At 48.5% G+C, this 15,023-nt stretch overlaps 2 protein-coding genes across 3 annotated transcripts in view; one reads left to right on the forward strand and one right to left on the reverse strand.

Annotated features, from left to right (window-relative positions):
- The first annotated feature begins 111 nt into the window (after nt 1–111).
- LOC117142914 (ATPase family AAA domain-containing protein 3A homolog) lies at nt 112–2,823 on the forward strand. The gene is made up of 5 exons (XM_033307199.1): nt 112–446; nt 555–1,029; nt 1,090–1,914; nt 1,987–2,185; nt 2,250–2,823. The coding sequence occupies exons 1-5, from the start codon at nt 224–226 to the stop codon at nt 2,340–2,342; spliced, it is 1,815 nt and encodes a 604-aa protein (XP_033163090.1). The 5' UTR covers nt 112–223; the 3' UTR covers nt 2,343–2,823.
- Nucleotides 2,824–4,283: 1,460 nt separating this feature from the next.
- The window catches only part of LOC117145974, a 33,376-nt gene continuing 22,636 nt past the window's right edge, over nt 4,284–15,023 (reverse strand). For both annotated transcript variants that reach the window (XM_033311879.1, XM_033311880.1), the window contains exon 2: nt 4,284–7,292. In XM_033311879.1, the coding sequence (XP_033167770.1) occupies nt 4,572–7,292 (2,721 nt within the window). In that variant the 3' untranslated portion in view covers nt 4,284–4,571. The remainder of the gene's footprint in view (nt 7,293–15,023) is intronic.

Genomic DNA, 15,023 nt, shown 5'->3' on the forward strand with positions numbered 1-15,023 from the left:
ATTCAACAAAAAATCACACATATTTAAAAAATATATCGATGTATTTATAGCTTGATACCAATTTGTCCGTCTCCAACTTACCGAATCTGGCAACGCTGCACAGTAGTAAGAATCACGTTGTCAAGCGAAAGCTGTCTAAATTTCGTAATATTTTCTAGATTGTTTTTTTTTTCCCATACACTGAGTGAAAAGCGCGAGAAGCGCAAGCCAACGTATTAGGACAATGTCGTGGCTTTTGGGCAGGAACCGCCAACAGCCGCAGCCGGATCAGACCGCCGGCTTTTCGGATGGAGGAGGAGCTGCCGATCCGGAGGGCAGGACGGCCGGCGAAAAGTCCGGGGATTCGCAACTGAGCCGGGCGGAGCGCAAAGCCATGGAAGCGTACCGCTTCGATTCGTCGGCGCTGGAACGTGCAGCGGATGCTGCCAAAACCCTGGAGCGTTCAAGTAAGCACAAAATTTCATCAGCCAATTGCATAACCGACATGCGCCACGCTATCACAGCGTGCGTATGCGTCAGAGTCCATGTCCATAACTCATGTTAATCTTGTGCAGAACACGCCCGGGAGGCCCTCGAGCTGTCCAAGATGCAGGAGGCCACCCGGCAAACGGAGTACAACACCAAGGTCAAGGAGTACGAGGCTCATATCGAGCAGGCCAAGGTCGAGCAGAAGCGCATCGACCACGAGGAGCGCCGCAAAACTCTCATCGAGGAGACTAAGCAGCAGCAGCAGCGTGCCCAGTACCAGGATCAGCTGTCCCGCAAGCGGTATGAGGATCAGCTGTTGCAGCAGCAGCGGGTACAGGAGGAAAACCTGCGCAAGCAGGAGGAGAGCGTCCAGCGCCAAGAGGCCATGCGGCGCCAGACCATCGAGCACGAGATCGAGATGAAGGAGAAGAACCGGCTTAAGCTTCTGGAACACGAGTTGCGGGCCAAGGCTCGAGTGGATCGCGAGAACCGGGATATCAATTTGGAGAAGATCCGTCTCAAGGCGCAGGAGCATCGAACAACCGTACTGGAGGGCATCAAGTGAGTAATACCCCAAACTAGGCAAGATGAAATAACTGATTTTGTATTACTTATCCACAGAACCGCCGGTACTGTCATCGGTGCCGGTGCTGAGGCTATGCTCACCGACTGGGACAAGGTGCTGACCGCCGCCGGAGGACTTTCGTTGTTGGCCCTGGGTGTGTACACGGCCAAGGGCGCCACCGGAGTGGTCTCTCGATATGTGGAGGCGCGCATTGGTAAACCTACGTTAGTTGGCGAGACATCCCGCTTTGCTTTCCTGGACGCCCTTAAGAACCCGCTGCACTACCTGAAGAGGCTGCGCGCCAAGCCGACCGATGCCCTGCAGGGCGTTGTGCTAAATCCGAAGCTGGAGGAACGGCTTCGTGACATTGCCATCGCCACAAAGAACACACGTATCAACAGGGGCATGTACAGGAACGTTTTGATGCACGGCCCACCAGGAACGGGCAAGACCATGTTCGCCAAGAAGCTGGCCGAGCACTCTGGCATGGACTTTGCCATCATGACCGGTGGCGATGTGGCGCCCATGGGCAAGGAGGGCGTAACCGCCATCCACAAGGTGTTCGACTGGTCGCACACCTCACGCCGCGGACTGCTGCTCTTCGTGGACGAAGCGGATGCATTCTTACGCAAACGTTCTTCTGAGAAAATCTCGGAGGACCTGCGTGCGGCCCTGAACGCCTTCCTGTACCGTACTTCCGAGCAGAATCCCAAGTTCATGCTTGTGTTGGCCTCCAACACTCCAGAGCAGTTTGATTATGCCATCAACGATCGTCTGGACGAGATGGTGGAGTTCACGCTGCCTGGCCTGGAGGAACGGGAACGCCTCTTGCGCCTGTACTTCGACAAATATGTGCTGCAGCCGGCCGCGGCGGGTGCCAAGTGAGTATTGCAAGAGCTCTTGCAGTTGGAACATTTTGTGGTAATTGTTTACTACCTTTTATAATCTTCTAGGCGGTTCAAGCTGGACACCTTTGATTACGGAAAGACGTGTTCGAAGATGGCAGCTCTGTGCGAGGGTATGTCGGGTCGAGAAATCTCCAAGCTGGGCGTGTCCTGGCAGGCGGCAGTCTATGCCTCCGAGGATGGTCTGCTCACCGAGAAGATGGTCCTGGACAGGTGCTACTCCGCTGCCCAGCAGCATAAGCAGAAGGTGGGTTTGAAAATGTGTATAAACTTATGTGCTTTGGTAACTTTCAACCATGTATCCTTTGCAGATGGCCTGGCTTTCGGATCAGGAGCGTGCTGATCACAAATCCATCACAGGCACAGCTGCCCCACCCCTCACCCTAACTGCCAACAAACTGTAAAGCGCGGAGGAGCCGATGCTGAAGTAGATGCAACCTGCATTCAAAACTTGTTTAGTTTTCTAATCACTTAACTTTAAGTTGGTACGCACAGGGCTTTATCTTACTAACGACCACCAACCAGCAGCCGAGACACCAAAATAGTGCATATCGGTTACGTGTATGCATTTAACAGCCTGTACATAATCGTTGGCGGGAAGATGTGTTCGTCTATATATGCAATTAAGTTTGACCCACAGATAATTGTATTATAAGCCTACATTCACTGTCTCAGTAGAATATACAATAAGAGGTATATATTTTAACTGCTGTCGTTGCATTTCGTATGTTAAAGCTTTGGACGTAGACTGTAAATTGACTTCGGTCGCGCCAGCACTGTGAGAGATTTATATTAAACTTCTCGCTGGCTCTTCCACCAATTTCACTTGTCCGCAGTGTTTTCCTATATATGAGTATGAAGTAAATATATATAAATTACCTGTTACAAATTGAATTTTTATTTCGCTTTGACAAGCGGACGAATAATGTTTGGGAAATCGGTTATAAGAAAATCTTTCAATGCTCAAAAACACACTTGGATTTATTCATTTTTTTAAATTTATTTTAGATTAAACCAAATTTAATGAAACCATCTCATGACTATTATTATTCGTTAAATTATCGCGCTACGATACGTGAAATTTTTGTTTTACACCACCTAGTGGAGAGTAGGAGTAGTAAGGTCGAGTTGCCAACTATATTTGTCAGTGCCCAGTGAAGCGACATCTAAGGGCCAAAGCGCGCAACAGTTCTGTTAATGCCATGTCAACTTTATGTTTGGCAATGTAAGCGTAGTGCAAATTCTCCTCAATAGGTGTCGCATTGCAATTAAACTATTAAGCGGAATCCACTTTATCCAATTTTACATCTTCAATAACATAAATTCCTTTACTGTCAAAGGCGTTTGGTTCTTTAAGAACAATAGCTTCGTTGTTTCACTAAAAGCACTTTTTACAAATTCTTGAAATTCATCATTTCCTGCATCGCAACTTAAAAGGTGTGGGAATATATATTTCTACTCCAAATGTCTGTCCCAAATTTTAATCGATAACATAAAAGATTTTAAAAACACCAAAAAAGTGTGACCCTTTATATGAGAAAGTTTATCCGGTGCATCCACTAGACAAGCAGTGTAAACTGCTTTGTATAGCAGAGACCCGACCCTAAAGAAATATTTTACATGTAACGGCCACACTAAAATACGGGCTGGGAAAATTACGTTATCGCAACGCTTTGTCTGGATTGGCGCGCAATATTCAAATTTTTGCAGAGTGCGAAGGGAGAGAGAGCTCGAATTTTAATCATAGATGTGCGCGAATAAATCCTTTTCAGGATATGTTCAGCTGCAAAGAAAGTGTCCCAACCCAAAAACATTGAAAGATATTGTATTTTTTTTAACAAATTCTTTATATTTGCTTGCGTTTTTAATTTTTTTGTTATTTTTGTGATTTTTTTCGGTTGTTTTTTCTTTTATAAAACTTTGTTTTAAGTTGTTCTTTTGTTTGTTGTTTTCTGCGGTTTTGTATATAAATAATAATACTTATGGCTAGTAATATAGTAAACGTTTTTCGATTTTTCATCAATTTCGCCTTGCAAGCCAAATGCTGCATCGTCTGTAGGCCACCAAAACATGAATTTTTTTAATTGATTTGGGCTTTGAAAAATTTCCAACGGCCTTTTGTTGTTCGATTTGATGCTATTGTTGTTCTTGTGTGGTGTTGAATCGAAAAACTGCAACAATTGCAACTAACAATGCTAAAGTTACGCTAATATAGAATTTTGTTTTGCTTCCGTTTCAAACTTACTTGGCTAGGAGTTCGCTGTTTTGCCTTAAGACTAACAATATTTACACTTAGAAAAATTTGCTAATAGTTTTGCTTGCTCATTTGTCATATTCATTGTTCTGCCATTTCTTCGATTTCTCTTAAGAATTTCATTAAAGATTGCAATTAATTTGTGTCCCCGATTGCTTGTGTGAAGGAAGGGAGAGGGGTATTTAGGACCAAGAATATACACTTATATTCTCATGCACGTTCACAACCTGAGCACAATTAGCATTTAAGATCCCCTCAGCCCCTCCCCCATTTCGTCGATTCAATACTGCTTGGAATTGCTAGTGGGCGCCAGCAGGCGACGCGACCAGCACGCCGCCATCCGCTGGGGATCCGTCGCCGTCATCGTCTACAACTGATACTAACTGCCGACCATGATGTGGGCCGGGTGCTCCAGTTCGTTGTCGTGCAGGCGCGAGGCGGTCACAACCTGACCGCCCAATCCGCTCTTGAACAGATCCTCGGAGCTGAGCTTACAGCTGGGTACCAGCTCCGTGAACTCCGACCCCAGTCCGAATTCCATGTCCAGGAATCCGTACTCCCAGGTATTGGCGCCCGCCGACACATTGGAGCTAATGCTGCTTACATAAGACGAGGTCAGCGAGTGGGTGGCCGAGGAGATGGTGGACAGGGTGGTGAATGTGGCGGTGGTGGAGCTGCTTCCGCAGGAACTGCTACTGCCGCCACTCGCTTGGACGGTGGTGAAGCTCCCACTGAATGCCAGCGTGGACCCCGAGGAGGAACTGGAACTGCTGGCTGGCACTGATACTGGCACCGCTGTAGGTGTGGCCGCCGACGGAAGTATGCTAAACAAATCGTTGTTGTTGAGCGGATCCAGCGCCGATTGCGAACTGAGGCTCAGCACCGAACTCCAGTTGATGGATCGCGTGGAGTCGTCGTCCGCATAACCCGAATCGCTAGTATCGCAGTTGCTGCTGCTTGCGGTAGCTGCAACTGGCGTGGTGCCATTGCTGCTCACAGTATTCCCACTACTGCTGCTCATCACCGCTGAGGAAGTGGTGTTGCTGCTAGTGCTGCTTGATGCGGGGGAACTGCTGATGTTGCTGCTCAGTGTTGTGGCTGCTCCTCCACTAGAAGCTGCTGCTGCTGCCGAAGCTGCTGCCGCTGCTGCTGTTGTGGTGGGGCAGGCCGGAAAGGGCGTTGCTCGACCAGATTGCGACTCCCGAAAGGGATAGTGATCGTAGGGGTGCAAACTACTGTTGCTGCTCACCGCCGTCGCTGAGGAATTGTTGCTGTTGCCGCTGGTATTGCTGCTACTTGCACCCGCTGATGTATCACAGTTGCTCGGCTGCGTGGCGAAGCTGCCCGCACCCGCTGCCACGCCCCTATAGGCGGGTTGGCTGTCCAGACGCTCGTGGTAGCCATGCGGTTGCGAAGGCTGCTGTTGCTGTTGGTGTTGGGGCTGGAAACTTAGTTGCTGGTAGTGATCCATGTTGGCCAAACGGGCACAGTTCAACACGGGCGCATAGTCCATCTGCTGCTGCGGATGTGGATGCAGAGGTGCTGGCGGGGATTGCTGCTGCTGCTGCTGGTAGGCAGGGTGGTACTGAGCCGCTTGTGCCGCCGCTGCTGCTGCTGCGGCTGCAGCTGCTGCCGCCTGTTGGTGGTGCTGTTGCGCCGCCTGGTGCAGCTCCTTGGCCTCTGCTTCGATCTCACGATCTATGCGCTTCAGCGTATTGCAAATGAGCACCGAGCGGTACAGCGACTGCTCGGAAACCTGTCGGAAACGGGAGAGTTTGAACATGGACAGATTGCGTATCTTCAGGCGCGTGTCCTTGTAGCAACTCCTGTTGGCACTGCACCAGCCACCGGGTCGTCCATCACAGCACCGTTTAAGGGGCAGGCCATGGAGAGGCAAGCCGGCGAACGGAACAACGGGCGCTGATGAGGGCGGCGGACTGATGGGCGATCCTCCAGCGTTTCCGGATGCGCCACTGCTGCAGCCCAGGTCCAGATAGGATTTGCCGTTCTCTGCACAACGAATAGTCTGCTGGGGCGCCGCTGGCGGGGCATAAGCTCCACCGTTGGTCGGCTCGTAGAACTGTTGGGGTCCCGATGAGGGATTGGCCGGACTGCTACCCGCTGTCGCCCACTGGGGTGGAGCGAAACCACGCGCCTGTTGCGGTGTCGGCGGTGATTGCGTCATGTGCTGCGGTCCTCCCGTCCGCGAGCAATTCTGCTGCGGGAAAGGCTCCGAGTAGTAGTTGGGTTGCCTGCTCCCATATCCGGGGGCATAGCTTCGCTGCTGCTGCGGATGTTGTTGTTGCTGCTGGGCGAGTTGCTGCTGCTGGGGATGTGGTTGTTGTTGGGAGAGCTGCTGCGGCTGCTGCTGGTGGGGATGGGACGGCAGCTGGTGCGGATGAGGGTGCGGATGCGGTACAAAGGGATGATAGCGCATGGGACAGTAGGTGGGTATGATGCTCTCCTCCTCCTCGTAGTCGTCCTCAAAATCATCATCATCGTCGTCCAGCTCATCGGCGCTGAGCAAAGTCGTGGCCAGAGTGGAACGGGTGGCAATGCTACCCCAAGGATCACTGGGCACCGCGACGGCCTGCAGCTTGGAGATGCAATCCACAGGTTCCGCGGACGCAGCGGGTCCTGCCACCGCGGAAGGAGTAGTGGGCCCATTGCTCGTCCAGGGCTCACAAGGAACGGCTGAGGTGACCACCTCTAGCCTGGCGATACTGTCCTCCGGTATCGCCGCACTCGCTGTCGGCGGGAGTGGCACCTCCGCTTGACTTTTCATTGCTGCGACGGCGGTAGTAACTTCATGACCATTGCTAATACTTGGCTCCGTTGGCTTCAACGCATCCATGGATGCTTCTAAAACAATGTGGTTGTTGTTGGACTCAACAGCTGGCTCCGATGGCGATTGCTGCTGCTGTTGCTGCTCCTCGAGCGACTCCAGGTAGTTGTTGTTGCTGATGGCCCACTTGTTGGCCTTGACGGGGGGCGGGGCACAGTTGCCCGTGTAGGTGGTGTTGGCATCCTTGCTGTCGAAGGTCAGCTCATGCTTCCGCTTGGTAGCGGCTGTTGCTTGAAGACCCATCGCGGAATTCACCTGCAATGAGAGGGAATATAACATAAATTTAGTGATTTGCCGCCAAAATAAAAAGCACGCTGCCAACAGCATGGCAAGTAAACTTAGAGAAATAATTGTGATGGACAGGAAAGCTACAACTAAATATTTCTGAAGTATACCACAGATCTTTAAGCTACAATCGTTCTCAAATAAATTTCTTTATTTATAAGTTTTCGGTTCGGTATTTTCCCTCTGTGCATCATAAATTTCCTCACGGTTCGCACGAGCCAACAAAGGACACACAGCCAGCTAAAAACTTATCAAGAAAATGGAAGTCAGGCAGGGACTTGAACTCCCCCTTTCGCCCACTCAACCAGCCACCGCACCACCCTCGTTCCTTCCACCCACTCGAGCCATGAAAATGGAATGGAAAATGCCAGGCGGCAACAACAACAGCAGCCAAGCCAGGCAAGTCGAGGCTGTCTTTCCGTCAGTCAGCCACCCTGCGCCTCACCCCAGCCACCCACTCTCCACTCCACACCACCCCAGCCACAGCCCCACCTCCGCCTCCTTTCGACTGGTGGCATTGCTCATCGACGCTGCTCGAAATCTTCTTAAAATAAAACGCACAGAGACGAAAAGAGAGGGCGGAACCTCGAGAATCGTGTGGGCTGCCACGATTGCCGTAGTCTTCCCATTCTGAATGCTCTTCTTTTACTGGCACTTTCCCATCAACTTCCGCCACATTTGCTGTGGGACTTTTTTCCGTTTCTTTTTTCTGTTTTGAAACTATTTTTAAGTTTTCGAGTTCTGCTCCAGTCAAGATTTCTGATCAACAGTGCAACGAAACAATGCTGGAGAATACTTTCTCGGAAAAACTATATATATATCCATTAAACATAAGGTTTATTTAAAGTTAAAAAATTGTAGATAAAGTTTTTAGTTATCATATTGTATATATGTTAATTGGGGATCCCAATTACAAAAATCTAGATATAGTGTTTAGTATATACTCCTGGGCTTATAAATATAAAAATCCATCTGACATTTAAATGATCTATCCCTTAAATTTTGAGCTTCAATAAGCTTCCTGCTTCCCCATAATGTCAGCACCCTTCTGTTTTAGACTATATCTATCGATCGCGGAGTCTGGCTGGGGATTTCCAACTCACATTGCCCATATTTAAGAGTTGCCACCCTTCAATTGCCGGCACTCTGTTCAATTTCCGTGCCCTTCTTCACCGAGACTTTCCCCACTGAGTTTTGAACATCTGTGCGTAGTACGTCGGCCGAGGAACGGCCTTTGTCATATCCATATATCCATAAGGGTTGCCATATGCTCGCATATTTGCCAGTGCTGTTGCTGCGGCCGTGCCACTGATGTTGCTGCTGCTGCAGTTCCCTTCAGTACTGGGGGAATATAATACGAGAACCCGATTTGGAGGGTGAGTTTTCGTTTCGTTTTCAGTCCGCTGTGCTGTGTGCGCTGTGTGTTATCGTCATCGAGGTCGGTCGCCGTCGTCGCTGAGTCGCATGTGTTTCGCATTTTTCTACCCCCGGCCCTGCCAATGCCCCGTTCCCCTGCCCTTGCCTCTGTCCCTGTCCCTGTCCCTGTGCTCTGCCCCGGTTTCCCTTGTTTGCCTGTCTGCCTCTGGGTTTGCCTTTGCCACTGCCGCATGTCTCATCATCGCATTTCATCCCTCGTCGTCGTACCGTTCTCGTTCGCGTCTGCAGCTGTATTTTCGGTGTTATTTTTGGTATAGGGGCTGGAGCGAGTCTAGACATGCTGGCCGTCCGGACTCCGGATGGTTCGCCCTTTTGGGAACGAACCAACCAAGCCAAGAAGCATACAACGTCTTCTTCGGCGGCAGCGAGAAGTTCCCTTCTCGGAATTATTGGTTTTGCTCCGCACTCATTGCCATTCCGCCTCGGCTGACTCATTCTTATCATCGCCGTCGTCGTTTTAAAGGCGAGGCGGCGTTCACTCATTGCTCATTGTTCTGTTGACAACTGGTCGTATGTGTAATGCTGCCGAAGCTCGTTGCGCATACGTCGTGTGCGCTTAAAAGCTGCGCCAAAAACCAATCAGCTAAAAGCTCACCCCCTCAATCAAATCAAACCCCATCAGCTGAGCTTCGCAACGGGAAAACCAAAGCGAGCATCAACAGCACACACAAAAAATAAAAAGAAAAAGAAAACTTTCTACGCTAATTTTCGTTCGAATGGAGAAATGCTGGCCATCATTATAAGCCGCAACAGAAAACAAAATTTATACAATGCTGGCCATCATCTTGGGACTGGCTGACTGCCTGCCTGGCTGGCTGGCTGGCTGATGATGATGATTTTCGAGCTGCGTTCGCTGGCTATGTTGCTGGAAGTTGAATTTTATTGCCACACCAACATCACTCAGGCAGTTTCAAGCGGCAACAGCAACCAAGCACCGCAGCAGCAACACAAAAGCCAGTCCCCGTCAAGCGTTCGTTGCTTTTTACCCACCAGCAACATCTACAGCAACACTAGCGCAGCAATAACAACAACAGCAGCAAGCAGCAGCAGCATTTTACGCTTCGCCAGCAACTCGTTTCAGCTGGCACTGGCAGCGGACTGAAAACAGAAAACTGACTGAAAAGGCAGGAGGGGATTGGCGGAGCGAGGGGCGTGGGTCTCCGTCTCCGGCTCCGACTTCGACTGGCTCCAAATTGACGGCCCGAGTCTAAAGCTCGCACGCAGCGTCGCTGCAGTTGTTGTTGCTGCCGCTGCAGTAACAACAACAACATCGTCGCTACCTTCAAATTCCACAATATTCAAGTTTCAGGTTATGAGCCAACCAAGCAGCCAGCGAACAGAAACCAACCCAACCTGAGAGCCGGAGCCAGTCATCGTCAGCAGCAACAGCAAAAGCAACACGAAACTAAATGTTTGGCCGAAGGCAGAGCCAAGAGCTAAGAGCCAGCCACAGTGGGCTAAAACTGACCGAAAAGTGCTGTCTATATAATAATTTAATATGAACTACTACATTTCACATTTTTACATTTATGAATAATTACATTTTAGTACTAGATCAGATCTCTGAGCCTTACTTTGTAAATGAATTTTAGAGTTTTATAGCTGTATGGTCTAAATATGATAGTAATAATCATGATTTGGCATAGATCTGAGTATTTTAAGAAACGATCTTAGCTCAGGCGATGGTCTGAAGCTTAGTTAAATAATAAATTAAGCCCTTTTGATAATTTATGGTACAGAAAATTTTGTTTGAAAATAAATTTTTTTAAATTATATTTTATTTCTATTAAATTATTATTTTTTTTACTATTCCGTCCCATTGTGCCCGTTCGAGAGTCGACTTCCAAGCATTTAAGTCGGTCGCCGTTGTCGTTGTTGCTACCTCCAGTGCCTGGGCTCTGAAACTCCGGCTTTAACTCTGGGCTGTGGGCTTTGGCTTTGGGTCTGGCTACGACTGTGGCTCTGGCCCGATCCACTACGGTCGGAGCGGGTCTGGTGCTCTGGTCTGGGGCCCCACTTTGAATTCTTCGGCTGGGGCGCACGGCACAACGTGCGATAGCTGCGAATCGAGTCGGGTCGAGTCGAGCCGAGAGCCGCACATAAAAAACAACGTCAAGAGAAAAAAATAACAAGTAGAAGCAAAAAAAGTCGAGTTTCGGCTTTCGAGCTGGGTTTGGGTTTAAGCCGCGATCTCCGCCAAAGCAATTTAGGTGTACGAGCCATAGAGGAAGAAGAAACTTTGGAAACATAAAAAAGAGCGCGCGGCCCGAAGACAACGACGATGGGGCATAATAAAAAAATTTCCAGCAAGCTGGGGTTCAACGGAGTTGAATAAGAAGAAGACGAAGACGCAGCGGCCGAGCGGTCTTCAGCTCATCATAATAAAAATGAATTGAATTGAAGACAGGGGCGAAGACGCACCACCCGCTCTCCCACTCTTCTTTCTCGAGCACAGCTCTCTTAGTTTCTTATGTTGGTGGATGTGGATCTGGATGTGGATGGGAAGCTCGAGATGACGCCGATATGGTGGCTGGCTAGTCCCTCGCAGTTTCCCATGCTGGCTTAGTTATTTTTCCCTCCCTCATGGTGAAAACTTTGAATGCAAACACCCACAACAATAATAAACGAGCGGGCGAGCTATTTGCTTATAGCGGCACATGACGATGTGGGAACGGAAAGATTTTCGAGCCCGGCTTTTCTACTAATGTTGAACTTCCACAATCGGAGGTATAGCATTAGTAAAGTTAAAGTCTATACCAACTAGACAATTAAAAGTTTATAAGATTTTAAAAAATATGCAGTATAAGCTTTTCATATTTAGAGTAGAGTTATGCTTACGAAAATATCTAAAAATACCTTATTCTAACAAATATTTCGGACTACAAGTCAACTGTATCGATGAATATTTGTAAAATTGTTGTTCCACTCAATAGATGTAAGACTGTTTACCCAAACATGAATCAAGGCTGTGCTCGAGCTATCTATGGCTGGGCTATGCTTTTTGGGGTGGTGGGGAGTTTGTGGGTTGCGTTATATGAGGCAGACTTTTTTGATGTGCGCATATTTTGCGTCGGCCATTTCATGTTGCCGCACCACGGAGTTCGCCGCACGACTGACAGACACAAAACCCCCGATTCCGATTCCGATACCGAGTTTCGAGTGCGAGTCCGAGTCCCCGTGTCGATGTGGGGACGTCGATTGGCAGCAGAGGCGGAGGCAGCGGTCGCGACGGAGACAGGAAGCCACCGCGACGGCGACGTCGTCGACCAAATCAGCTGTTTTTGGCGAATTAGAGCAATTTTCAATGCGCGCCGCTTGCTGTTTCTGCCTTCTTTTTTTTGCGGCTTTTTGTTGCGTTCATGTCGAAGATTTATAAGCAGCGACGCCGGCAGCGAAGTTGGCATCGCAATTGGTGACATTGAAAATTTGCAAGGCATCTCTCGCTCTTCCCACTTTGCGTACGTGAATGTGTATGGTGTATGTGATTTTGCGAAATGGGGGAACAGCTGACAGCATACATTACCCATACGAGAGGAGGCCAAGTGGGGGAAGTGGGGGTTAAGAATGGTAACTTTTGGTCAATGAACCATACCTCCCAACCTCGCCTCCTTTCCGGCAAAGGCAACTCAGCTGTTTGCGAGATGTGTACGGCAGAGTGAGGCATTTCGTGAAACGTGAGTCGAGACCCGAGACCCTCACAAATCCCAATACCAACCATCCAACCAACCCATATCATCCCATTCCATTGTAAGCCGGCCAAGGGTCGGGCGAGCATTTCTACCTAAGGTCGAGAACCATAATCCCCGAAAAGGATGCAGCGCATTAGACACGCCAGTGGGTCCGGGCTCAATTTCGGTTTTCTAGGATTGCTGCACTCACTTTCTACCTGACCATCCCAAGCGATCCATCAATATGTCATTCCGACTGTCGAGACTTTAAGGACGAATTCGACTGTGATTGAACCTTTGCCAAGTAGCGGGGCGACTCGAAATGGGAATGAAATTGCCAGGAAATCAACCTGTTGGTCGATTGATAGCCCAGCTAATAAGAAGTAGCAATACCTGTATGTTGGTGGGAACTTCCTTCGATAGGCATATTGACACCAACTTATTAGTTTTAAACTCAAATTAAAATTAAAATTACTTAAAAAGTAACCTTTATATAACATCCGCCAGTATTTTATTTTTATGCGAATCTTATGTCGAGAGATCTCAAAAATCAGGCATCCAATTTTAATATCTTAGTTGTATCTGTTCCTTAATTTCTCTACCACTTTTAAGTCTTCGAATGAAAATGCAGAATAGTGATCCCCAGCTGATGGTCTCACGAACCCAATAGCTTCTTCTCCACTGGGCAGATAGCCGATGATCATCGATCTGCATGCAAAAATTTTTGCCGCACGGCTCTTATCACGCAGACCAGCTGATAAGACAAGAGAACGAGTAGAGCGAACAGAGCAAAAGAGCCAGGGCATTGCGTCAAGTGCGCTAATCGCTCCGAATCGGAACCAGGGCTACAGGCAACGAGCAACAACAATTGCCGTTAACAATTGTCGGAGCGACAGCACACTGCGCAAATTGCACGTCGCGCAGTGTACGAGGCAACAACAGCTATCAAGGCGTACGTACGTACATTCACCAAGCCGCTTGGTAAACACAAAATTACAAAAACAAAAAATACCATGGAAAAAACTGTGGGTATATATGTTTGAATGTACATACAGCCCCAACCAACAAAGACTCCACTCCACATCCCATGCCTACATATGTACATCCACAGCTACATCCAATGTTGCTGACTCGACTCACCGCGTACATACAGACGCTCCGTTCGTATATATGTAAAAACATGTACAAGCGAACGAGCCGAACGACCGACACACGAAGTACAGTCGCACAGTTAAAAATAAAGTGTGGGCCGCTGCAACGCGGAGGGGTAAAGGGAGATGACACGAGAGAGAAGGAAGGCAAAGAGAAGAAGAGAGCGAGCGAGGGCAAAACAACAAAGCGAATGCTGGTAAATAATGATGATGGAACCAGTGTGCTGTATATGTATGTAGGCATGTGTTCGTATGCGTGTGTGTGTGTATACTGCACAGTAAAATTTCATGTATTAAAATCGCTTGTTCGTGTATATGCACTGTACAGGGTAAGAGCTGCCATCGCTGTGCTGTTGATAGCGAGGGACGTAATATCGCAACTTTTGCCGTTCCAAAAGCACGGAGCCAAGCGAACGTTCGTTCGTTCGTTCGTTCGCTGGTTCGTTCGAGTTTAATTTTGTAGTACGTAGCAGGAAAAAAAAGAAACGAAAAAATAAATGATGGCGGCAACAACAACGACAACAACAGCGACGACTCGTCGTCGACTGAGTTGGCAGTGTTGCGTTCCGATTTTCGTCGAAAATATTTTTGTTTCTTTTTGCGTTTCGAAAACACTCGAAGTGCCAAAGAAAGAAGAGTAGAACGGGGAAGAAGAAGACGAACAGGCAGGGGCTTACAGCGACCGTTTTTCTAGTGCGTTTCGCTTAGAATGGCAAAAATCTCAAAGGGGACGAAGAATTCCACCCAAAAACCCCCCACTTTCAGTTGTAGTATGGTAAGTGGTAAGTACGGCGCGCTCGTTTTAGCGAAGGTTGCTAGCGTGGTGGGATAACGGATGTTGGATATTGTATTCGTCGGATGTCGGACAACGGCCGCAGCGTAGCGCGCGCAAATTCACGTAGTTTGAATCGGATTCGGATTTGGACTCGCCAGCGCAGCGCCACAAAGCTAACGGATCGAACCAAGGTTGCCCGCTGGCATTTTCCTACGGCATGAGGCAATCAAAATGCGAAGATACTGTCGAAGTACACGGAATGAAAAAGACTATAGAAAGGAGGAGAATTGTTCACAGCTTTTAAGAATATGGTCTACATTAAATAATATAGTAGTAGTTTTATAAGATATCTTAGCCGTTTTTAGTCGATAGTTTTAAGGTCGATATTGATCGAAAACAAATCCAAAAAAATTAAGACTACTTTTTATGGCCATAGTGATCTGATCGTATATTCCGATCAATGGTAAGCATTCATAGCTACTTTCCTATCTCAGTTGATCTTGAAGTTTTGGATTTATCGCGGAACCTAATCTGTGTGTCCTTTATTTTACGGTTCCATGGTTAACACTCTTTAAGGGCTGCCTTGCCGCTTTAACCCATGTCCGCCCACGAGCGCCCATCCGTGACTATGACGCCAACTCCCGGACTCCCGCACTCGTATATTCCGGCT

The sequence above is a fragment of the Drosophila mauritiana genome, chromosome 3R (genome assembly GCF_004382145.1).
Source record: "Drosophila mauritiana strain mau12 chromosome 3R, ASM438214v1, whole genome shotgun sequence".
NCBI lineage: Eukaryota > Metazoa > Arthropoda > Insecta > Diptera > Drosophilidae > Drosophila > Drosophila mauritiana.

Excerpts from the sequence above, each read along its gene's own strand:
- LOC117142914 (XM_033307199.1), top strand. The coding sequence starts at position 224 with ATGTCGTGGCTTTTGGGCAGGAACCGCCAACAGCCGCAGCCGGATCAG. Across the intron at positions 447-554 it reads CAAAACCCTGGAGCGTTCAA|AACACGCCCGGGAGGCCCTC; the intron begins GTAAGCACAAAA and ends AATCTTGTGCAG. Across the intron at positions 1,915-1,986 it reads CCGGCCGCGGCGGGTGCCAA|GCGGTTCAAGCTGGACACCT; the intron begins GTGAGTATTGCA and ends ATAATCTTCTAG.